The 25746-nt window shown below is 46.5% G+C and overlaps 1 protein-coding gene and 1 long non-coding RNA gene across 2 annotated transcripts; one reads left to right on the top strand and one right to left on the bottom strand.

Annotated features, from left to right (window-relative positions):
• Positions 1 to 3634: 3634 nt before the first annotated feature.
• Positions 3635 to 15077, bottom strand: LOC105493553 (neudesin neurotrophic factor). Its single transcript, XM_011761281.2, has 4 exons — positions 14794 to 15077; positions 7446 to 7506; positions 5299 to 5402; positions 3635 to 3953 (listed from the first exon to the last, which is right to left on the bottom strand). Exons 1-4 carry the CDS (start codon positions 14968 to 14970, stop codon positions 3777 to 3779), a joined length of 519 nt encoding a protein of 172 aa, XP_011759583.1. The 5' UTR covers positions 14971 to 15077; the 3' UTR covers positions 3635 to 3776.
• An 858-nt stretch (positions 15078 to 15935) lies between these two features.
• LOC105493554 (uncharacterized) lies at positions 15936 to 24233 on the top strand. The gene is made up of 3 exons (XR_011613960.1): positions 15936 to 16190; positions 18820 to 18970; positions 22964 to 24233. It is a non-coding gene; the product is annotated as an uncharacterized lncRNA (long non-coding RNA).
• Positions 24234 to 25746: the final 1513 nt, after the last annotated feature.

Raw genomic sequence — 25746 nt, 5'->3', positions numbered from 1 at the left:
TCATCACAGTGATCCAGGGGAGGGCCTGGAGCCAGGGCATTTGCTCCCTGTCAGGGGCCAGGCTCCAGCCACAGATTTCCAGCTTCAGCCCCTCACAGCAGCATCTCGTGAGGCTGGCGGTGCCCAGTGGACCATGCTTTTTGGAGATTGGGGCTTGAAAAGCAGCCTTCTGAAGGAAGTCAATGTAGAGGATGAGTTTGCTTTGTTCAGACCCTTGGGTAGTGGTGGTGAGGAAACCCCCTGGAGCAGGTGCCTAAAGTAGGGGGTGAGCGTCTTGGGTCCAGGATAGGGCTGAGGTCTGGGCCAGACCTTAGATCAGGCAAACTCTGCACAGCCTCCACCTCTAGGGACCTGGTCTGCCGATCAGACCCCTCTGCCCTGCTCTTCTTTGGGATAGTCAACTCCATCACTTACCCTCTGGGGCATTTAATTCTTAGCAGTCTTTGTTTGCTTGTTTGTTTGTTTGAGACACAGTCTCATTCTGTTGCCCAGGCTGGAGTGCAGTGGTACGGTCTCAGCTCACTGCAACCTCCGGCTCCTGGGTTCAGGTGATTCTCATGCCTCAGTCTCCCGAGTAGCTGGGATTACAGGCACGCGCCACCATGGGTGGCTAATTTTTTGTTGTTGTTTTGTTTTTTGTTTTTTGTTTTTGAGAAGGAGTCTCGCTCTGTCGCCCAGGCTGGCATGCAGTGGTGCGATCTCGGCTCACTGCAAGCTCCGCCTTCCGGGTTCATGCCATTCTCCTGCCTCAGCCTCCCAAGTAGCTGGGACTACAGGCACCCACCACCACACCCGGCTAATTTTTTATATTTTTAGTAGAGACGGGGTTTCACCATGTTAGCCAGGATGGTCTCGATCTCCTGACCTCGTGATCCGCCCGCCTCGGCCTCCCAAAGTGCTGGGATTACAGGTGTGAGCCACCGCGCTCGGCCTAATTTTGCATTTTTTAGTAGAGACAGGGTTTCGCCATGTTGGCCAGGCTGGTCTCGAACTCTTGACCTCAGGTGATCCACCTGTCTTGGCCTCCCAAAGTGCTGGGATTACAGGTGTGAGCCACTGCGCCTGGCCCTTAGCAGTCTTATTTCAATAGTTTGAAATACAGAAACGGGCTCCACGCAGCAAAACCTTGTTTCCTTTTCTCCTGTTACATGTCATGGGGACTGGCCCCCAGTCATCTGCAAGGGGGAAGGCTCTGTGCCCCAGGCCCCGGGAGCTCAGAGAGGGAAGGGTACTGATCAGCATTCTGGGTTCAAGGAAACACGTTTCCTCTGAGAGGTCAGGGAGGGGCTATATCTCAGCAGAAGGAATTTAAATGTAGAGAACTTCACGAATTACACCAATATCAACAACACTCCAATGCACCGAACACCTACTGCAGACAAAGCATTGGGCTTCCTGTTGGAGATGCTGAATTGGAACTTGTCGGAACTGGCTAAGAACCCAGCCCCCTGCGCTCTCCCAACGTCCTCCCTCCTTCTTCATCCCAGGGTGGCACGTGGTCGCCCTGGAGCCCCCCAGCTGGGAGGAGGCTTTGACTCTGCTGCTGGTGCCGGTCAGTCCTCAGGTTTGCCCAGGACAGAGTGGTTTTGTTTTCCGGGATGCAGGACTTTCAGTGCTAAAACCAGGAAAGTCCCAGGCAAATCAGAAAGTTTGGTCACTGTAGGAGAGTGTGCTGGGCCTGCAAGATGCCCCTGTTTGAAGGAGACAGGCTCACAAACAGGCAATCACAGCAAAGCAGGTGAGTCTAGGCTAAGGGGATCACACAGGAGGGGGAGGGCTGCCTGGTACACATGCACCTAGGCTGAGTCTTAAAAGGAGGATATGAGCCTTCAGAGAAAAGAAACCATTAGAGACATAGGAGCGGGAGGTGCATGAGGCAGAGACTTCAGGCCTCCCAGGATCTGCGCGAGACTTTCTTTAGGCCCTGCAGACCTCAGTGATGCAGATTCTAAGGCTGATCTGTGCCCCCTCCCCTGGGGTTGCACCCACCCTTTCTGGAGCCCACACAGGCTGTCGATTTCTTACACACGGTCCTGGCTGGCTGGCAGCCTTTGATGTGCACTCAGGGAACTGGGCAGGGTTATCCTGGGAGAGGTGGTGAGCCTGAGACCATGAGGGAAAACTGCCTTCATGGGGGCAGAGTTCGGGAGTGGAGCAAACGGTGGTGTTGGAAAATTCCCAGAGCCTGAATTTGGAGACCTTGACCCACTGCAGAAATCCGTGTCTAAGGAGTGGAATTCTACCCACCCTCCCGCCCCCACATTACATGGTGATGTAGGGAGTGGTGGGCACGTAAGTAAAAGAAGTCATCTCTCAACTGTTCCCAAGGACTTGTACACTATTTATTTGTACATCCTGTTTTGGGGCCAAATGTCCTGATACAAACAACTTTGGCTTCTAGAATTCTAGGCCAAAAAGTCCTATCTGATAAGATCCAGGCACATTACTCTTGGATGACCATCAAGCTCCCACCTTCTTGAGTGCGACCCAGAGGTTTACCATTGGACTCCCCAGCCCTGAAACACATTAAAGGTCAAACCTTGTCCTCAAAGTCTCTTGAGTTCTCCTTGTGATGACTGATAAGGCAATAAGGTGGTGTCTCAAAGTGTGCCTGGGCCCGTTTGTATCACAACTTCCTGAGCGGCTCACTACAAGCACTATTCCAGGCCATGTTCTAGAAATACTGAATCATAAGCGCTGGGGGTGGGGCCCAGGAATCAACATTTTGAACAATCACCTTAACAGATTATTCTGCTTAATGTGAAAATTCTCTCTTGGGGGCAGTTGCTATTTATTTTAATAAAATACAAGTTTTATGTCAAGGAAATTCATCTCCACTGTAAAATGTCCAGGATCCATCTAACACAGCATTTCTCAGCCTCAGTATGAATGAAATTTCGAACCAGATAATGCTTTGTCAGGTGCATTACAGAATGTTGACCAGCATCCCTGGCCTTGAGATGCCAGCAGCATCCTGCAGTCATGACAACCAAAAATTAAAAAAAAAAAAAAATGTTGCCAGACATCACCCAATGTCCCCAGAGGGAAAAATCCACCCCCTCTAACTAAAGGGGCTTCCTCCTAAAATCTGACGTCAGTCCAGCGTAAGGAATATGCCTCTCCATTCTTGGAATGACCTCCGCCAGGCTCCGCCCACACTGACACCGGTCCTCCTCACCAGTCTCCAGCTGCACATGCGCTGAAGCCAGTTCCCATCCTCACTCCAGCCGGGTTTCCTGCCTCCCTTCCCATCGCCCACCCTCCCACCTCACCACTCTCCTTTCCTGCCCCATCGCCAAAATGCCCCACCATCCAGCCCCGTAGGACTATGGAAGAACAACACAGCCCACCCACTTACGTGGGGTGCTGACGGGGCTCCAAGGAAATGGCCTCTGGGGAAGAATTCTCCTTTTGTAAAAATGGAGAATGTTTATTTTTGTTTTGATTATAAAGTGAACATGGTCACAGCTGAAAATTTGGCAAGTACAGAAAAGTATAAAGGTCGCTCAAAATCCCACTGCCCAGCCAGCTGACACTGATGTCTAGGAGGTGTCCCACTTTGGCTCTTATTGGCTCCTGGTGTGCGGACAGGGGTCCCCAGGTAGACAGAACCTCTGACCAAGGACAAAAGGAGGCATTTGCTCTTCCAGGGTAAGCATCTGTTTTATTCAGATCTGTGTGGCTCAGGGGCTCCAGGCAGCCCGTTTTGCAGGAGATTCAGCACCTAGTGTCTTCCTGACTCATTCTTCCAAGAACCTGCTCCTGCAGGTGGAACATCAGAACTCGTCCTTGATGTCAAAATGGGGCTGGTCTTCAGGCTTGAAGTCCAGGTTAGGGCTGCCATCCTCATTGAGAATTCTCCGGGCTGTGTAGCCAACGATGGGGTATTTGGCTTTGTACACTTTGGTGAAGACCTCATCCAGGGCCTCCAGTTCCTTGGCCGTGAGACCCGTCTTGGGGAGAAAAGCACAAGAAACACAGGAGATGGGGTAAGGGGATGGTGTTTGGCACTGGCCTTTCTCCATCCCTGCCTTGCCCACATCCCTAATGCAAGAGACAAGGTATCTCAACAAACCAAATAATGGACAAATGGCTTAAGAGACATTGCTGTGTGGGGCAGGTGGGAGGGTATAACATACGGGGAGCAACGCTTCATCACACTTTGCAGTTTGACTGATGCAAGGATGAAAGACTCCAAAGAGCACCATGACCATGCTGGGGTGGGGCAGGGCGTGCCCTGCTGCATCTGCATCCCCTTCCTTCCCCAACTTAATTCTCCCTCTCTCTACACTCCTCCCATTATACATTTGGCACCTTCCCCTTTCTTAAGTTCTTCATTCATTTTTGTAATATTGTTACATTCATTTTGTTATAAGTTTGGCTCATCTCAATTTATCTCAATGTCAGTTTGATGTTGAGCACTGTTGGGGGAAATTCCAGCCTTACTGTTGGGATTATTTAGACCTTGAATAGGTTTAAAAAAAAAAATTTTTTTTTTTTCTTTGAGAAGAAGTCTCACTCTGTTGCCCAGCCTGGAGCACAGTGGCACGATCTCAACTCACTGCAACCTCCGCCTCCTGGATTCGAGCAATTCTCCTGCCTCAGCCTCGCAAGTAGCTGGGATTACAGGCATGCACCACCACACTCAGCTAATTTTTGTATTTTTAGTAGAGATGGGGTTTCTCCATGTTGGCCTAGCTGGTCTCAAACTCCTGACCTCAGGTGATCCACCCACCTTGGCCTTCCAAAGTGCTAGGATTACAGGCATGATCCATCACTCCCGGTCTAAAAAATGTTTTAATGCTATCTTCTCCTTCACAGAAATATGAGCATAGACAGAGACCTTTCTTCCCAATCTAGATCATCCACAAATCTACCAAGCATGGCCTGGGGAATGGGTCTCAGAGACTAATAGCAAGACTGTAAGGGGCTGAGGGGACGGGGTGGCAGGTACAGATCATAAGGAGCATTAGGTTGCCAAAGCAGGTTGGGGCCAAATTGTGATGATCACTGAGTTGGATCACAAGTTCGTAAGAGTTTGGACTTAACTCTAGGCAACAGACAGCCACGGAAGGTTTCTGAGTCAAGGTGACACGGCAGGATAATCTATTTCAAGAAAATGCCTAGCCACCACACCAAGCGGACCACAGGGGTAAATAAGCCAGTTAGGAAGCCTTGCTCCTGCCCAGAGGTAAAAAAAAAAAAAAAAAAAAAAAGAAAGAAAGAAAAAAAGAAAAAGAGAAAAAGGCATGGACAAGGAGGTAGAGCATTTTAACAAAGGCTTATAATCTGGCTCACAGTGTCATGGGTGAGGTCTGCAGGATCCAAGGACATCTTGGCTACCCCTCTAGTGGAGTCCTTCCCGGTCAAGGCATTGTAAGGGGCTCCTCGTCCATAAAACTCTGTAGTGGGGAGGAAGGAAGAGACGTGAGTGTGGGTTTACATGCAGAGTAACCTGGAGCCTGCACGTGGGGGGCTCCCAAGGCCCCTACCCAATCCTAAAAAAGGCTCCAGGCTCACAGAGAGGCCAAACAATGGCGACATAAAGTCCAGTAAGCCACCCCAGCCATCAGGTTGGATTCCATTCATTCTAAATGTGAAATAAGTCACACATGCAGGCTGAGCAGGGATTTTCAGAAAATACAAAATGAGAATAGTCCCCCTAAAACTTTTTTTTTTTTTTTTTGACAGGGCCTCACTCTTGTCCAGGCTGGAGTACAGTGGCACGATCTTGGCTCACTGCAATCTCCACCTCCCAGGTTCAAGCGATTCTCCCACCTCAGCCTCCAGAGTAGCTGGGACTACAGGCATGCACCGCCATGCCCAGCTAATTTGTGTGTTTTTTGAAGAGATGGGGTTTCATCATGTTGCCCAGGCTAGTCTTGAACTCCTGAGCTCACATGATCCACCCACCTTGGTCTCCCAAAGCGCTGGGATTACAAGCATGAGCCACTGTGCCCAGCCCCACTCTCGCTCTTTTTTTTTTTTAACCTAAGTGTTAATACTGAGAAAATAGTCTCTTAAAAATATAAGAGACGCAGGCTGGGTGTGGTGACTCAAGACTGTAATCCCAGCACTCTGAGAAGCCAAGATGGGCGGATCATTTGAGGTCAGGAGTTCAAAACCAGCCTGGCCAACATGGTGAAACCCCAGCTCTACTAAAAATACAAAAAATTAGCTGGGCATGGTGCTATACACCTGTAATCCCAATAACTCGGGAGGCTGAGGCAGGAGAACTGCTCGAACCTGGCAGGTGGAGGAGGTCGCATCACTGCACTCTAACCTGGGCGACAGAGCGAGACTCTATCTCCAAAAAAAAAATTAAAGATGCAAACAAGAAAAATGTTCCTTCTTCTTAAATGTTGGTGGAAGCCAAATCTATTTCCATTCAGCAGTGTTTGTTATCAAATAATAGATGAACCAATATAAAACTACCTCCAAGATATCATTAGTAGTTACACTAAATGGCACTAAAATGTTCTGTAATGTACTATAATGCCAACTCTTTACTAAAGAACACTTCTCGGCCGGGCGCGGTGGCTCACACCTGTAATCCCAGCACTTTGGGAGGCCGAGACGGGCGGATCATGAGGTCAGGAGATCGAGACCATCCTGGCTAAGACGGTGAAACCCTGTCTCTACTAAAAAATACAAAAAACTAGCCAGGCGAGGTGGCAGGCGCCTGTAGTCCCAGCTACTCGGGAGGCTGAGGCAGGAGAATGGCGTGAACCCGGGAGGCGGAGCTTGCAGTGAGCTGAGATCCGGCCACTGCACTTCAGCCTGGGCGACAGAGCGAGACTCCGTCTCAAAAAAAAAAAAAAAAAAAAAATTAAAGAACACTTCTCTCATTGCTTCAACTAGGGTAAATCATCAAGTTTGAATTTAATTCTACAGGCAATGGAAAGCCATGGAAGGCTTTTAAGTAATATCATCATCAGAGGAAAAAACCCCTACTGAAGTAAAACACTGACAAAGATTAACTCAATCTGCTCATTTAAAATGGAAGGAAGGCCAGGTGTGGTGGCTCACGCCTGTAATACTAGCACTTTGGGAGGCCAAAGCGGGTGGATCACGAGGTCAGGAGTTCAAGACCAGCCTCGCCAAGATGGTGAAACCCCATCTCTACTAAAAATATTAAAAAATTAGCCGGGGGGTGGTGGTGAGTGCCTGTAATCCCAACTACTCAGAAGGCTGAGGCAGAGAATTGTTTGAACCCGAGAGGCGGAGTTTGCAGTGAGCCAAGATCGTGCCACCACACTCCAGCCTGGGTGACAGAGTGAAACTCCGTCTCAAAATTAAATTAAATTAAATTAAAACTAAAAAAAATAAAATGGAATGAAACAGACTTACCTAATGTTCCCTCCCTTTCCTCACACCTCCAAGTGCTGCTCACTCTGGCTTCTGTGCTCCCTGGAAATGAAGATTCAAAATGCCACACCACTTACCCTTTCCGGAGGTGACATCAAACACCACTCCCTTCACTGCCAAGTAGATGGGCTGATCTTCCTAGAAAGCAGGGGAGAAGCTGTGAATAGGAGGGGAAGAGCTGGCTCTTCCAGTGCAACTTAGTTAAATCTTCTCCCATCACAAGCTGAGCAAAGAGCAGTGGGTCAAGTCCCAATGGCCTTCTGTTAAGCCTGGTCCTTGGTGAGCTTGCCACCTGCCTGGGCAGCGTCATGCCCATGCACAGAAATTTGGAAAAGTCATAAAGTCTCATGACAAGAATGTGGCAATCCTCTCCTTTATAAAGAAAATCAGGGGCCGGGTACAGTGACTCCCACCTGTAATCCCAGCACTGTGGGAGACCAAGGCGGACAGATCACCTGAGGTCAGGAGTTCAAGACCACCCTGGCCAATATGGCGAAACCGTACCTCTACTAAAAATACAAAAATTAGCCGGCCATGGTGGTGCATGCCTGTAATCCCAGCTGCTCGGGAGTCTGAGGCTGGAGAATCACTTGAACCCTGGAGCCAGAGGTCGTAGTGAACCAAGATCATGCCACTGCACTCTAGCCTGGGCGACACAGTGAGACTCCATCTCAAAAAAAAAGAAAATCAGGAACTGAAGCAACTTCATGGAGATGAAAATTCAAAAGAATAGTAAATGATGAATTACTTATCAGTCCAAATTTCCTTTCCTCTTCATCAATAGTCATACATTGATGTAACTGATACGAGCGATCTATTTTATATTTTGCTTCTTATAGGTAACATTCCTTTATATAAACATTCCCACCAAAATGACTGTCACTTAACCAGCTCCATGGGGCCCCATCTTTTTTTTTTTGAGACAGAGTTTCGCTCTTATTGCCCAGGCTGGAGTGCAATGGCGCGATGTCAGCTCACTGCAACCTCCGCCTTCAGGGTTCAAGAGATTCTCCTGACTCAGTCTCTTGAGTAGCTGGGATTACAGGTACCTGCCACCATACCCGGCTAATTTTTGTATTTTTAGTAGAGACAGGGTTTCACCATGTTGGCCAGGCTGGTCTCGAACTCCTGACCTCAGGTGATCCACCCACCTCGGCCTCCCAAAGTGCTGGGATTACAGGCATGAGCCACTGCACCCAGCAATCTCCTTTTTTTTTTTTTAACAATAAAATCTTTATCTCCTCCTTAAACTACTTACTTGAAGGTGTAAGTGCTAAGAGGAAGTCATATTAAAGGGGAAGAAAAGAATGTTTAGTGTTTTTGAGGCCTCAGAGTGACATAGATACCTCACACACATGCCACACAGAGGAATGGTCTTATCAGTAAACAGAGCATGCTGTGGTGGTGAGTTCTGACCCGGTATAGATGGACATCCAAGGATAGCAGAGTCCCCAGGGACAGACTCTCAGGCCCAGGAAATGGCAACTGAGAAGGTGGAGGGTGGGTGGAAGGCTTGGGAGTATAAATGCAGACGCAGGAATAGAAGTGACACAGAGACAGCCAGGCACGGTGGCTCCCAGCACTTTGGGAGGCTGAAGTGGGCAGATCACTTGAGGTTAGGAGTTGGAGACCAGCCTGGCCAACATGGTGAAAACCTGTCTCTACTAAAAATACAAAAATTAGCCGGGTGTGGTGGTGGGTGCCTATAATCCCAGCTACTGGGGAGGCAGAATTGCTTGAACCCAGGAGGAGGAGGTTGCAGTGAGCCAAGATCACATTACTGCACTCCAGCCTTGATGACAGAGCAAGACTCTGTCTCCAAAAAAACAAAACACACACAAAACAAAATAAAATCAGCCACTGCACTGTAGTCTGGGTGACAGAGTGAGACTTTGTCTCAAAAACTAAACATAACTAAAATAAAATAATCTTGTGAGGCAGGTATTACTATACCCATTTTATAGGTGAAGAAACTGAGGCTTAGAGTTTACATAACCTGTCAAAGGTTTCTCTGCTGGTAAATAAAAAGTCAGGAGACTCATACCTGTCTGATTCTAAGCCTTTGCCCTTCCTAGGGCAATTCTTCCTTATTGAAAACTTGAATGCCAATCTCTGGCCTGCAATTTGTAGACAGTGAAACCCTGCTATCATAACAGGTGTGTGACAAGGCAAAAGCTACCGGTGAACATGTGCAAGCGATATCTCTACCTATCGGGGCAATTTTGACAAGAGTTGAAGAAAACAAGGTCCAAAGAAAGGCACTTCGGAACACACTACCTTTTTTTGCCTATTTTCATTTTTGTTCAACACACTCACTCTGTAACCTGTTATCTACAGGAGAGGTCCTCAAAATCACTTCCTCTATACAACCCTTACTAGAATTACTGGGAGAATGGAGTTTTAAAGAAGCACCAAGGAGATGCTGTCCAGATTTTTTTTCTTTTTTAAAATAGAGACAAGGTCTCACTATGTTGCCCAGGCTGGTCTCCGACTCCTGGGCTTCAGTGATCTTCCCAGCTCAGCCTCCCAAACTGCTGGTACTACAGGTGTGAACCACCACACCCCGCCCAGATTTGTAGCAAGCATTCGAAGAGAACTAATATATACCAAAGATTTTTCTATTCCCATATGTGAATGATTTAGGGAGCCATGCTATGGGATCACTCTGAGGCCCTACAATGCCTAAAAGGAAAGAACTGGCTCTTGGTGTGGTAGATCCAGAAGACAGTGTGGTTTGTGAAAGACACCAGCAGCCAGGACACCCATGCTTCACGGATTTCCCATCTGAAGCTGCCACTGGAGAACCACACAAACCCCTGCATGGGTGTCTGAGCTCTCTCACCTTGAACCACACAGCGGGATGTGTGACTGATAGAGGCGGGTCTGCCTTGGCTCTCATCCAAGAAAGAAGGTTTTATATACAGTAGAAACAAGTCACTCATTGCTAGATGTTTCAGAAAGACTTGTTACGCAGTCTTGTTATACAATCCACAATCCCACAGCAGAAACTCTTGGGGATCAGATATGTTTTCAATATGAGAATTTGTCAGATTTTAGAAAGGTGTTATGGGGAACATACCAAATATGACGCAATACCTCTAGGGAGGTACAAGGCAACACCCATAATCAAACATGTTAGTATTTCTCCAGTGAAACATGAACATTCACACTAAATGGGATAAAGACTAACGTAGACTCGTAGCAGCTCCAACAAGGTTCTGTCATCAAGTGATTTTAGATCAAGTTGGGTTTTGCTGTCAAATGACTTGTGAAAAACAAAAATGTCTAGGTTTCAGAACTTACTAGATTTCTGTAGTGCATGAAAGGACTGCGGACCTGTTATAATGACTCTTGCTTGTATCTTTAAAAAGATAATAAAACTAATAGTAGCTAACATTTATTAAGGCTTACAGTGCTGAGCCCTATTCCAGGCCTATGCTAAGCCTGTGCACACCACCATCTCATTTAATGCGGCACTCACAAAACACCTGCTTAGAGGAGGAACTCTTTTTTTTTCTTTTGGTAGAGGTGAGGTCTCGCTATGTTGCCCAGGCTGGTCTCAAACTCCTGGCCTCAAGCAATCCTCCTGCCTCGACCTCTCTAAGTAAGTGCTGGGATTACAGGTGTGAGTCACCGCTTAGGAACTCTTATTATAACCATTGTGATTATTTATTTTATGTGTCAATTTGCATAGGTTACTGTACCCAGTTATTCAATCAAACACTCACCTAGATATTGCTGTGCGGGTATTTAGAAGTGTTTAACATCTACAATCAATTGGCTTTATATAAGGAGATTATCCAAGATGATCTGGGTGGTCCTAATCTCATAGTTGAAAGACCTTAACAAGGCTGGGTGCAGTGGCTCACCCCTGTAATCCCAGCACTTTGGGAGGCTGAGGTGGGTGGATCACAAGGTCAGTTCAAGACCAGCCTGGCCAAGATGGTGAAACCCTGTCTCTATTAAAAATACCAAAAAGTAGCCGGGCGTGGTGGTGGGCGCCTGTAATCCCAGCTACTCGGGACGCTGAGGCAGAGAAATGCCTGAACATGGGAGGTGGAGGTTGCAGTGAGCTGAGATCGCACCACTGCACTCCAGCCTGGGAGAAAGAGCAAGATTCTGTCTCAAAAAAAAACAAAAAACACAAAGACCTGTGGGCTACAGCATCTGCTCCTGCCTGAGGGCTTCCAGCCTGCCCCTTCTGATAGCCTACCCTATATATTTCCAACTTGCCCAGCGAGCCCCCACGATCGTGTAAACCAATCCTTATTGATAAACCATTTCTCTATCTATATATAGTTGACCCTTGAACAACACAGGGTTTGAACTGCATGGGTCCACTTATATGTGGATTTTCTTCCACCTCTGCCACCCCTGAGATAGCAACACCAACCACTCCTCTTCCTTCTCAGGATGCAGACCTTTATAATGATCCACTTTCACTTAATAGTAAATATATTTTCTCTTCTTTATGATTTTCCTAAGAACATTTTCTTTTCTCTAGCTTACATTACTGTAAGAATACAGTATATAATACATATACAAAATATGTGATAATCAACTCTATTCTTGGGTCTTGTGGTCAACAGTAGGCTATTAGTAGTTAAGTTTTGAGCCAGGCATGGAGGCTCACCCCTGTATTCCCAGCACTTTGGGAAACTCAGGTGGAGGAGTTGCTTGAGCCCAGTAGTTCGACACCAGCCTGGGCAACACAGGAAGACCCCATCTCCACAGAAAATTAAAAAGATAGCCGGGTGTGGTGGTGCATACCTGTAATGCCAGTAACTGGGGAGGCTGAGGTAGGAGGACTGCTTGAGCCCAGGAGGAGGCTGTAGTGAGCTGTGTTCCTGCCACTGCACTCCAAGCTTAGCAACAGAGTGAGACCCTGTCTCAAAAAAAAAAAAAAAAAAAGAAGAAGAAAAAAGAAAAAAAATTGTAGCTTTGGGGGTAGTCAAAAGTTATACATGGCTGGGTGCACACCTGTAATACTAGCTACTTGGGAGGCTGTAACAGGAGGATCGCTTGGGCCAAGAGTGCCAGGCTGTAGTGTACCATGACTGTGCCTGTGAAAAGCCACTCACTCCAGTCTGGGCAACATAGCAAGACCCTGCCTCCAAAAGAAAAAGTTATATGCAGATTTTTGACTGCATGGGTGTCGGTACCCCAAACTCCTGTATTGCTCACGGATCATCTGTATAGATATAGATATCCAAATGGTTCTGTTCCCTAGTGAAACCTTGACTAATGCAAGTATCTTACAGATGAACAAAGTAGAGACTCAGAGAGGTTTAGTAATTTGCCCCAAATCACACAGCAGAACAGGAACCCAAAACCAGGTATGATCCAATGTATTATACAAATTGTGACACTTCTGAGTCAAAGGGGGTGTTATTAATAATTATCCCTGGATAACAGGCATAGACTAGAACAATCTAGGTCAAACAACAGCTCAGCATAGCTTGAACCCACTGCACTCAACTGCCTCTCTCATCCCACACTCCCCTCCTCTCTCTGGCTCCTTCCTTCCACCTACAGAGATCCTCAGGCTCCACTCCCAAAACAATTGTTTCCTAACCCTGTTTTCATCTCAAGGTCCTCTCTCTGTTTCCCTCAGTTAAATTTCAATCTATAACATCAACATCAAAAAACCAAGGGTCTTTTCTCAGTCCTCATCTTGCAGTTCTGGCACCCTTGCTGGAACCTCAGTGGTGAACTCTCTCTTTCCTTAGATTTTGTGCCAGCGGTCCCAAAGATCATCAGGTCAGTTGGAGAGTCCCTAGAAGGAAGATTCCAAGAACTCAGCATATAGTTCTACTCACAGCTGGCAAGGAAAAACACAGAGGTAGAATCTAGGGGAATCTATGTGTAGGTTTCCTATGCTCTCTCCCTCCCATGAGGAAAAGCACACTCTTCCCCCAGCAACAAAACTTGACAACGTGTGCCATTCTTCTGACAGAACATTCTTCTGCTAGAGATGCCCATTAGACTCAGCACAAGAGGTTTTCAATGGGGGCTGGTCACATAGGGCACACTCTGCCTAGCATATACAGTGTTCAATACTAACCTCACCATCTGTATATACAGCCTAGGCAAGTGAGCCCACTCTTATTGGGTGAGAAATCTAGACACCAGACAAGTCCCACCCTTGCAAGGAGGATTTTCTAAGGAGAGCAGGCCTGTCACGTTAACTCTTTTCTGCACAGATGCCTGGACTCTGAACCATCTGGTTCCCTCTACTAATGGCAAAAAGGCATCCCTTAACATCCTCACATCCCAGCCATGTCTCCCTCCCTCGGTGTCCTCACTGACTCATGGTTCTAAACGGCCTCTTCACAAATGACGCCCAAACTGGCGTCACTGCCTAAGGGCCAGGTTTCTGACACCCCCTTGCAATCCCAGTCCATATAAGGCCAATTAACTCAGGAATTAGGGAGACCAGGCCAGAGGGTTTTGAAAAACATCAGGCCCCTTCCAGCTCTACCACTACCAGGTGGCAGGCCTCAGTTTTCTTATGTGTAAAAGCAGGAGATGGGTTCCCGCCAGCTCTGAAATGCTATGGTACTATGACCTCACCCCAATGCCGTTTCCCCGCTCGGCATTTAATATCAGCACCCCAGTGGCCCTTGTCATGAGCAGCATCTTGCTGCCACACGACACAGCCATCGCACCAGTCCCAACCAACCCAGGTGGACAGGTGGTTGTGAGTTTTCTGGACGCCTCTAGACTATTGATTGACGTGTGTGGGTGTCTGTGTGTGTGTGGGGGGTCTCTATTGACGTGTGTGGGTGTGTGTGTGGCGGGGGGGGGGGTCTCTAACCTGCAGTTCACCCTCTACGCTCGCTTTCAGCTTTGGGTGAGCCCCAGGGGCACAGGCATAAAAGTGGGTTTGAGGAGTCCGATGCAGAGGAGGCCTGGGATACAGGAGCAGGAAAAGGAAGTGCAGGCAAAGACTGGCTTATCCCAGGACCTGTCCCAATTCCTACCTAACCCAGGGAGCAGACTTTGCTTCCCTCCCTCCGTCCCCCGCCACTCCCCACTATGCATGGGCACAGTAAGCACCTCAGCTGATGCTAATATGAAAACCAGAAAGTTCTGAAGTCTGTACGCAGATCATCAACGAAAAGGCGGCTAGAGGGTGAATCTCCCGGGGACCGAGGGGGAAGCTCAGGGTGGGGTATGCGGGCAAAGCGGGGCGCTCCGACCGTTGAGGACTCGCCCTCAACCCTCGGCCATCCGTCGGGGCCTAGATATAGGAGGCCCCGCCGGCCCGGGCAGAGCGCGGAGCCGGGTCTCCGGAAGGGGGCGCCCGCCGCGGGCCGCGCGTCCCCCAGGCTTCCTGGGCCGCGGGCGCCTCCTGGGTCCCAGCTCGGCTCACCGCAGACCGGACGCGATCCCGGGTCCCTCGGCCGGTGCCGCCCCGCCTACCTCCTCCCCGCCATAGCGGGCCAGCTCCTCCTCGGTAAAAAGACGCACTGGGGGCCCCCGCTCGGCAGGGCGCGGAGTCTGCCCAGCCCGGGCTGTGGGCAGCCCCGGGGCCAGCGCTAGGACCAGGGCCAGCGCTGCCAGCGGCCGCAGCCGCCGCCCCGGCGCGGGGCCCGCCATGGTGAGCGCGCAGCGCTTGGCAAGGCCAGCCAGGGCGGCGGGGTCTCAGCACGCCCGCCCCGCGGCCGGGAGTCCCAGCACGCCAGCCCAGCTGCCCGGAGTCCCGCCCCGCGCCCAGAGCCGGCCAGAGGGCGGGGAACCGATAGCCCCCGCCCTCCGCGCGCCTCCTGCGCCTCGGGGTGGGGCTGGCAGGGCTATTCGGGCGGCGCAGCTGGAAAGCTGGGAACTAGGATTGTAATCCTGAACTCCTAAATCCAAACTGCAGATTGGAAGTTACCAAAAAATGTCACAGTGGTTCCTTGATCAGATACAAAGATGACAGAGCCCGACATACCAGGACCTGGAAAGGTGTATTTCTAAAATAAGACCCCTGCTTTTATTTTTGGCTGACTTTTTTTCTTCCTAGTTGTGTTTAAGTTTCTGGTTCCCAAGAAGATTTTTGCAAAGGGTAGGGTGCTGTCACCGATATGCCCTGAAATAATAATAGCTAACATTTGTGCCAAACTTTGCTCATTACTTTATGCAACAAATATTTTTTGAGTACCTGCATGTACCAGGTCACTGGGGACTCATCACTGAAGAAGACAGATCCATGCCCACGTGGAGCTTACATTGTGTGGGCAGATAGACAATAAGATTCTAAGTATTATGTTAGATGGTGGTGAATACTAGGGAGAAAAAGCAGGGCAAAGAGATAGGGAGCACTGGGATGGCCATTTTATTTTATTTTATTGTTATGTATTTATTTATTTTTGAGACGGAGTCTGTCACCTAGGCTGGAGTGCAGTGGCACCATCTCGACTCACTGCAACCTCCACCTCCCGGGTTCAAGTGATTCTCCTGCATCAGCCTCCAGAGTAGTTGGGATTACAGGCACCCACCACCATGCCCAGCTAATTTTTTTTTTTTTTTAATTTTTAGTCAAGATAGGGTTTCACTATATGCTGGCCAGGCTGGTCTTGAACTCCTGACCTCAAGTGAACCATCCACCTCATCTTCCCAAAGTGCTGGGATTACAGGCTTGAGCAACGGTGCCCAGTTATGGGATGGTCATTTTAAATAGGCAGGTTAGGGAAGTCCTCACTGAGAACATGGTATTTGCCTAAAAATCTACAGGAGAGGAAGGAGGCGGTCTAGAGGGAAGAGCACTTTGGTCAAAGTAACAGGCTCATAAATGCGGAGGAATGAGGATACCTGGCTTGCTGGAGGATCAAGGGAAGGTAAGAGGGATAGATGAAGTCAGGAAGGAAGTGGGTAAGGGAGTCAGGGTGGATCTTGGAGGCCTCACAGGTTATTTTCCAGACTGGCTTTTACTCTGAGTAAATGGAATAGAGGAATTAACAGAAAAGGGGTCTCATTCCAGACCCAAGAGCAGGTTCTTAGATGTCCGCGGCAAAGAATCAGGGCAAGTTGCAGAGTATAATAGTTAAAGTAGTTTATTAGAAACTATTCCATTTCTAAGCCGGGCGTGGTGGCTCACGCCTGTAATCCCAGCACTTTGGGAGGCTGAGGCGGGCGGATCACAAAGTCAGGAGATCGAGACCTTCCTGGCTAACACGGTGAAACCTCGTCTCTACTAAAAATACAAAAAATTAGCCGGGTGTGGTGGCAGGCACCTGTGGTCCCAGCTACTCGGGAGGCTGAGGCAGGAGAATGGCGTGGGCCCGGGAGGCAGAGCTTGCAGTGAGCCAAGATCGCGCCACTGCACTCCAGCCTGGGCGACAGAGCGAGACTCCGTCTCAAAAAAAAAAAAAAAAAAAAAAGAAACTATTCCATTTCTAATAATAGTACTACTCTATTTCTGAGTAGTATACTTGCTTGCAAGTAGTAGTAAGCAAGTATTGCTTATATAGGAGCACCTCTGCCTTCAATGTAATGCTTGCTTTTATAGGGCTACAACTAGTGTACTTTATTACAAAGGCCTATGATCAGCTTGTGACAGACTATTAGTATTGTTATTCTCTTGTGTAACTATTGATTTCAGGGAAAATTTATGGGTGTACTGTTATCTTTAGAGTGAAACTCTTTTTTTTTTTTTTTTTTTTTTGAGACGGAGTCTGGCTCTGTCACCCAGGCTGGAGTGCAGTGGTGCGATCTCCGCTCTCTGCAAACTCCACTGCCTCCCGGGTTCACGCCATTCTCCTGCCTCAGCCTCCCTAGAAGCTGGGACTACAGGTGCCCGCCACCACGCCTGGCTAATTGTTTTGTATTTTTAGTAGAGATGGGGTTTCACCGTATTTGCCAGGATGGTCTCCATCTCCCAACCTCGTGATCCGCCCGCCTCGGCCTCCCACAGTGCTGGGATTACAGACATGAGCCACAGCGCCTGGCCTAGAGTGAAACTCATTTTTAAACTAAGAATACCTTTTTTCCATTATCTCATTTCCTCAACCATAAACATCTTGTGAAGAGTGCCTATCTTCCTGGGAAAGTCACCCAGCAGATTTGGCTTTATCTGACCTTTATTCAAGATGGAGTCACTCTGGTTAGGACACTTCTGACATAATTCCGTCCTCCTTTCTACAAGTAGACCCTTAATCCTAAGGGGTGTAGGGGGACAGAAATCCATCTTTAGTAACTTCTTCAAGCTGAACAGAAGTGATGATATTCCTGCCTAACCATTAGGATCCCTTTGCCTAAAGTAGAGAGCTAGCCAGTCAGAGAGCATCTGTATAGTGAGGACCAATCCTACATAATTCTAAGTCCTGGAAAAAGGTGAAATCTAGAAAATTAATGTGTTGAATTTAAAGAAGCATTGAGTAAGCATAACTTTTATTCCTACATAAAAAGTACAATGCAATATATTCCACAGCACAAAACAGAATGGATAGAATTATCCCAAGCATGCTAAACAAAAAAGTTTTCGAAGGACTAGGCAGCTGTTAGAACCAAGCTGATATGGGGTCAACTGACAGCATGTCAACGGCAGAGATATGGGTGTCAAAGTCTTTTGTGGCCTGAGTAATATTATGTGAATAGTCTGGAATATATACATAACATTCTGTTTTGATTATAGTACAAGTTCCCCCTTTGAGCTGCTGTTAACATGTCCAGAGCCATAGGTTCATAAGGCTGTCTGTCTAATTTGAGATGTTTCTTCAGTCCAGAGGGTAAGGGCATGGGGTATATTATTGAAAACTGCAGCTGTGTTTAGCTATGGCTTTGACTTGAAGCTCCGTGTCAATTGTGGCTGCCTGTGGGGAGAAGATAGTGTCAGACCTCCGAGCCGAAGCTCAGCCATTGTAACCCCTGTGACCTGCACATATATGTCCAGATGGCCTTCAGGAGCCGAGAAGTCTGGAGTAGCCAAAAAAACACAAAAGAACTTAAACAGCCAGCTCCTGCCTTAACTGATTGACCAATCTTATGACATTCCACTGTTGGGAGCAAGCCCCCCAAAATCTGCCCATAAACTGGCCCCAAAACTGGCCATAAACAAAATCACTGCAGCACTATGATATGTCCATAATGGCCCTAATGCCCAAGTTGGAAGGTTGTGGGTTTACGGGAATGAGGGCAAGGAACAACTGGCCTGCCCAGGGTGGAAAACTGCTTAAAGGCATTCTTAAGCCACAAACAATAGCATGAGCGATGTGTGTCTTAAGGGCGTGTTCCTCCTGCAGTTAACTAGCCCAACCTATTCATTTAATTCGGCCCATCCCTTCGTTTCCCATAAGGGATACTTTTAGTTAATTTAATATCTATAGAAACAATGCTAATGACTGGTTTGCTGTTAATAAATATGTGGGTAAATCTCTGTTCAGGGCTCTCAACTCTGAAGGCTATGAGACCCCTGATTTTCCACTTCACACCTCTATATTTCTGTGTGTGTGTCTTTAATTCCTCTAGCGCCACTGGGTTAGGGTCTCCCCAACCGAGCTGGTCTCGGCAAGTGGCGCCCAACGTGGGACCTCAAATCCAGGCCAAAGGGTCACCGGAGTAACGGTTGGAACGGAAAACTAGCTGGAGGACACCAAGTACTCTTAAAGTAATCCCCGTGGTGAGTAAGAAGGGGAGCTCAGAAGCATCAGGGTAACAGTGGGACAGGTTTGGGTTCTGGTTCGTTTCACCTTTGAACTTTTTAACACTGATAATGAAGAGGAACAAGAGTATAGCAAAGTAGCAGAAGAGATTACAGAGCATGTTTATTTGCCAGCTGAAGCTAAAGTGGCAAAGGAAGGAGAGGTTCATCCCTACCCTTCTGCACCCCCTCATTATTATTTTGAAGAAAATGACCCCCCAGATCTTTTTTTCCCAGAGGACACAGGGCAAAAAGTAGTTGCCCTAGTGACTGTTTGAGCAGCACCTTGAGCAACTGCTCTTAGTTCTATTCAGGCAGCAATTCAGCAAGCTAGACGAGACGGTGATTTAGAGGCCTGACAGTTCCCTATTAGAATACACCCCCCAGATCAAGAGGGAAATATTATAGCTACATTTGAGCCTTTTCCTTTTAAATTACTCAAAGAATTAAAACAAGCAATAAATCAGTATGAACCAGGTTCTCCTTTCATCATGGGACTGTTAAAGAATGTTACTGTTTCCAGTCAGATGATTCCTACCGACTGGGATGCTCTTACTCGAGCTTGTCTAACTCCTGCTCAGTTCTTACAGTTTAAAACTTGGTGGGCAGATGAAGCTTCCATTCAGGCTGCTTGCAATGCCCAGGACCAACCTCAAATTAATATAACTGCAGACCATCTTTTGGGAGTTGGTGGCTGGGCTGGTTTAGATGCACAACTGGTCATGCAGGATGATGCCATAGAACAGCTTAGGGGGCTGTGCATTAGAGCTTGGGAAAAAAATCACTTCAGGTGGAGAACAATACCCTTCCTTTAGTGCTATAAAACAGGGACCCAGAGAACCATATGTTGATTTTATAGCTCGGTTACAGGAGTCTCTTAAAAAGATGATTGCAGATTCAGCTGCTCAGGATATAGTGTTGCAGTTATTAGCTTTCGACAATGCTAATCCCGATTGCCAGGCTGCTCTGCAACCTATTAGAGGGAAAGCACATTTAGTTGATTATATCAAGGCCTGTGATGGTATTGGAGGTAATCTGCATAAAGCTACTTTGTTGGCACAGGCAATGGCAGGACTGACAGTGGATAAAGGAAATACTCCATTTCCTGGAGCTTGTTTTAACTGTGGGAAGCATGGTCATACTAAAAAAGAACGTAGAAAAAAATTAGCAAGTCAGGCCACCAGATAGGGGAAAAAAGAAAACTGTTGAGCCTGAGATATGTCCAAAATGTAAAAAAGGAAAACTCTGGGCTAGTCAGTGTCACTCTAAGTTTGATAAAGATGGGAACCCGATTTTGGGAAACGCCATGAGGGGCCTGTCCCAGCCCTGTTCTAAACCAGGGCATTTCCAGCTAAGGCCATTCCCTCACCCCTGAACAACGTCTGTCCCCTGCCACAGCCTGTAGTGCCACAGTAGATTTATGCTGCACAAAAGCTGTGAGCCTTCTGCCTGGGGAACCCCCGCAAAAGGTCCCAATAGGAGTCTGTGGACCCTTGCCAGCAGGGACAATAGGATTACTTTTAGGAAGGTCTAGTGTAAGTTGAAAAGGCTTACAAATACATACAGGAGTCATTGATTCAGATTACAATGGGGAAATTCAAATTGTTATATCTACTTCTGTTCCCTGGAAAGCAGAGCCAGGAGAGCACATAGCATAGCTCCTGATTGTGCCATATGTGGGAATGGGAAAAAGTGAAATTAAATGAACAGGAGGATTTGGAAGCACAAATAAACAAGGCAAAGCAGCTTATTGGGTAAATCAAATTACTGATACACATCCTACCTGTGAAATAACTATTCAAGAAAAGAAATTTTAAGGTTTGGTAGATATGGGAGCAGACATTTCAATAATTTCTCTGCAGCACTGGCCGTTCACATGGCCAATTCAATCCACTCAATTTAACATAGTTGGAGTTGCTAAAGCCACTGAAATATATCAAAGTAGTTACATTTTGCATTGTGAGGGGCCTGATGGACAACCTGGGACTATTCAACCAATTATAACTTCTGTACCTATACATTTATGAGGAAGAGATTTGTTACAACAATGGGGAGCACAAGTTCTAATTCCAGAACAATTATATAGCCCTCAAAATCAACATAGAATGCATGAAATGGGGTGTGTCCCAAGGACTAGAAAAAAGTTTGCAAGGTTTGAAAGAACCGCTTCAAGCGGAAAAACAAAGTTCCCACCAAAGATTAGGAAATAATTTTTAATGGCAGCCACTGTTAAGCCTCCAGAACCTATGCCTTTAAAATGGTTAACAGATAAGCCAATTTGGATAGAAGAATGGCTGCTAAGTAAAGAAAAACTGGAGGCTTTAGAGAAATTAGTTGCTGAACAATTAGAAAATGGGCACATAGCTCCAACATTTTCTCCTTGGAATTCTCCAGTTTTTGTAATTAAGAAAAAAATCAGGTAAATGCAGAATGTTAACTGACTTAAGAGCCATCTATTCAGTTATACAACCTATGGGAGCATTACAGTGAGGATTGCCTTCTCCTACTATAATTCCAAAAAAATGGCCTTTAATTGTCATGGATTTAAAGGACTGTTTCTTTACTATCCCTTTAGCTGAGCAAGACTGTGAACGGTTTGCATTTACAATTCCTGCTGTAAACAACCTGCAGCTGCTAAGCATTATCGTTGGAAAGTGTTGCCACAGGGCATGTCAAACAGCCCAACAATTTGCCAGAGGTTTGTAGGGCAAGCAGTTGAACCTACTCGTAAAACATTTTCACAGTGTTACATTATTCACTATATGGATGATATACTTCGTGCTGCCCCCACTCGAGAAATATTATTCCAATGTTATGATCACTTGCAAAATTTGATTTCTCGTGCTGGTTTAATTATAGCTCCTGTCAAAATTCAGACTACTACTCCCTACTCCTACTTGGGGACCTTAGTAAATGACACTACCACCATGCCACAGAAAGTAGCCATATGTAGGGATAAATTAAAAACATTAAATGATTTTCAAAAATTACTGTGGGATATTAATTGGATATGACCTGCTCTAGGCATTCTTACCTATGCCATGAGTAACCTGTTTTCTACCCTTAGAGGAAATCCTAGTCTCACTAGCCCACGGCAATTAACAAAAGAGGCTGAGGCAGAGTTACAACTGATTGAAAAGCAAGTCCATAAAGCTCAGATAAATAGAATAGGTCCAGAGAAGACTCTAGATTTGCTAACTTTTTCAACTCAGCGTTCACCTACTGGTGTTATTGTCCAAGAAAAGGGCTTAGTAGGGTGTCTTTTTCTTCCACATATTACTTCACAGACTCTAACTCCTTATTTAGATCAAATCGCTACTATGATAGGGATTGGGAGAACTTGGATTGTTAAATTACATGAACATGATCCCGGAAAAATTATTGTCCCTCTCATGAAAGCACAAATACAGCGAGCATTTATAAATAGCCTTACTTGGCAAACCCATTTAGCTGACTTTGTGGGTATTCTCGATAGTGGTTTTCCTAAAACGAAGCTGTTTCAGTTTTTGAAATTAACTAATTGTATTCTCCCTAAAATAACTAAATTTAAACCAATTGAAGGTGTTGAGAATGTTTTTACAGATAGGTCTAGTAATGGTAAAGCTTCTTATTTTGGCTCAAAAAGTAAAGCTTTCCAGACATCCTATACTTCAGCTCAAAAAGCAGAGCTTGTAGCAGTGATTGAGATATTGACTGCTTTTTATATGCCTATTAATGTGATTTCTGATTCTTCATACGTGGTTCATTCCACACAGTTAATTGAAAATGCTCAGTTGTGATTTCATACAGAAGAACAATTGATGACAAAAACAAAAAAGGAGGAGAAATAGGGATTATAGGACAGCCCATACACAATTGAATCTAGCATTATTTGGTGAAAAGATCCAATAACGAAAAGGCCCAATAATAAAAAAAATTAAGAAATAGGTAAAATAATAACTTGGGGTAGAGGTTTTGCTTGTATTTCTCCAGGCCAAAATCGACAGCCGATTTGGATACTATCCAGACACCTAAAACCTTATCATGAGCCAGATGCCGAGGAAGAGACTCTGGGAGCATCCCGAGGACCCCCCAGTTGCAGCCATGTTGAGACTAACGCTGAGGAGGACCCCCAACTGTCACGAGCAGCATGCGTCGAACACAGCCACCCACCTGGGACAGATCAAGAAGCTGTCACAGATGGCAGAAGAAAACCTAAGGAAAGCCAGACAACCAGTCACAATGACCTTGAGCATTCCTTCAATAAGGGCTGATAATAATGCCTGGATGCAATCACTCTGACACAGTTACACATGCTTTCTGATCTCAGTATTTACCATAATAAATCTGCTCCTATAATTGAGGCATACTGCCCTTAAAAATCTGTTTTGTAAACAGGATTGGACCCAGTTGGAAAAAATGAACATACTTGTTTAGGAAGATTGCATCGCAGAACAGGCAGACTTGTTGCAAAATGATTCCTATGGAATCATTATTAATTTGTCCCCTAAGGGATGTTTAGCTTGAATTGCACCTCTCAGTCTGCATGCCACGGTCACACTATGTTCAGATGATCTGAACAAAATGGTCAGATGGTAGAAATGATAAGAAGTACAGCAAAAGTTCCTATTATCTGGAACCATGGCGATATAGTGGTACCTCAACTTCAAATGATATGGCCCGCTCTAGGAGCTTCACATAAGGATTTGTGGAAACTATTAAATGCTCTTAGTAAGATCAAAATTTGGGAAAGAATAAAAAAGCATCTAGAAGGACACTCTACAAACTTGTTTTTGGATATAGCAAAATTAAAAGAACAAATATTTAAAGCATCCCAGGCACACCTGACCTTAATGCCAGGAACTGGAGTGCTTAAAGGAGCTGCAGACAAATTAGCAGCTAGTAACCTGTTAAAATGGATAAAAACACTTGGAAGCGCTGTGATTTCCATGATGATGGTGCTTTTAATCTGTGTTGTTTGTCTTTGTATAATCTGCAGATGCAGATAAAGTAGCTCACCATGACAAAGCTGCCCTTGCTTTTATCTCGTTGCAAATCAAAGAAGGGAGACATGTTGGGAACAAGCCCCCCAAAACCCGGCCATAAACTGGCCCCAAAACTGGCCATAAACAAAATATCTGCAGCACTATGACATGTCCATAATGGCTCTAACGCCCAAGCTGGAAGGTTGTGTGTTTACAGGAATGAGGGCAAGGAACACCTGGCACGCCCAGGGTGGAAAACTGCTTAAAGGCATTCTTTTTTTTTTTTTGAGATGGAGTCTCGCTCTGTCACCCAGGCTGGAGTGCAGCGGCCGGATCTCAGCTCAGTGCAAGCTCCGCCTCCCGGGTCTACGCCATTCTCCGGCCTCAGCCTCCCGAGTAGCTGGGACTACAGGCGCCCGCCACCTTGCCCGGCTAGTTTTTTGTATTTCTTAATAGAGACGGGGTTTCACCGTGTTAGCCAGGATGGTCTCGATCTCCTGACCTTGTGATCTGCCCGTCTCGGCCTCCCAAAGTGCTGGGATTACAGGCTTGAGCCAAAGCCACAAACAATAGCATGAGCAATGTGTGTCTTAAGGGCATGTTCCTGCTGCAGTTAAGTAGCCCAACCTATTTATTTAATTCGGCCCATCCCTTTGTTTCCCATAAGGGATACTTTTAGTTAATTTAATATCTATAGAAACAATGCTAATGACTGGTTTGCTGTTAATAAATATGTGGGTAAATCTGTGTTCAGGGCTCTCAGCTCTGAAGGCTGTGAGACCCCTGATTTTCCACTTCACACCTCTATATTTCTGTGTGTGTGTCTTTAATTCCTCTAGCGCCGCTGGGGCGAGCTCAGCATTCCACCATTATGACTTGTTCCTGCCCTGCTCCAACTGATCAATCGACCTTGTGACATTCTTCTTCTGGACAATGAATCTTATGATCTCCCCACCATGCACCTTGTGACCCCCTCCTCTGCTAACAATAGATAACCACCTCTAACTGTAACATTCCACTGCCTACCTCAGTCCTATAAAGCTGCCCCTCTCCTATCTCCCTTCGCTGACTCTCTTTTCGAACTCAGCCCACTTGTACCCGAGTGAATAAACAGCCTTGTTGCTCACACAAAGCCTGTTTAGGTGGTCTTCTATATGGACACACATGACAGATAGCCAATGGGTAAAACAACCAAGAAGTCTGCTTTTGTCACTTATGATTAGCTCTTACAGTTTCCCAGTTAGATGGGAGAGATTATAATCTAGTGAGGATACATCCTGGGAGATGAGGATGACCCTATGTACATCTTCCAGTCCAATTATAAGGCATGTATGGCCAGCCATGTGACCCACATGCCCATAACCAACCCCAAGGAGAAATATAAGCACCTAGCCATAAAGACTCATCTTGCCATCCCATCCACATTTGGCTAGTTACAAGAAGTGTGCAATTATAGTGTTGGGGTAGTAACCATTCCATATTACAGGTTTCAGTGTGGTGATCACTACTATTGTCTTTCAAAGCATAGGGGCACTCTGCCTAATACCTGAACTTATACAGCTGTCATTCATTCATCATGTACAGTATAACCTAAAGTCAGAGTGGAGTTTAATTTTCTGATCAAACTAAAAAGAGGCTTCTTTGTTTCACGGTGGGAAGGGAAAGGGCTGGGCCCTGTTTTTCAGTAGAAGGGAAAAAGGGTTGTCCATTTACCCCAATCATAATAATTTCCCCATATGCTCATAGTGGCTGGCAGGATGTGCCAGGGCAGCCTGAGGTGGAGGAGGCATT

Source organism: Macaca nemestrina, chromosome 1 (assembly GCF_043159975.1).
Source record: "Macaca nemestrina isolate mMacNem1 chromosome 1, mMacNem.hap1, whole genome shotgun sequence".
Taxonomy (NCBI): Eukaryota; Metazoa; Chordata; class Mammalia; order Primates; family Cercopithecidae; genus Macaca; species Macaca nemestrina.
The sequence above is the reverse complement of the archived record's forward strand: the minus strand, read 5'-3'. Positions and strand labels throughout refer to the sequence as shown.

Excerpts from the sequence above, each read along its gene's own strand:
- LOC105493553 (XM_011761281.2), bottom strand. The coding sequence starts at position 14,970 with ATGGCGGGCCCCGCGCCGGGGCGGCGGCTGCGGCCGCTGGCAGCGCTG. Across the intron at positions 7,507-14,793 it reads CCCGCTATGGCGGGGAGGAG|GAAGATCAGCCCATCTACTT; the intron begins GTAGGCGGGGCG and ends CCTGCTTTCTAG. Across the intron at positions 3,954-5,298 it reads CAGACCTCACCCATGACACT|ACGGGTCTCACGGCCAAGGA; the intron begins GTGAGCCAGATT and ends TTTCTCCCCAAG.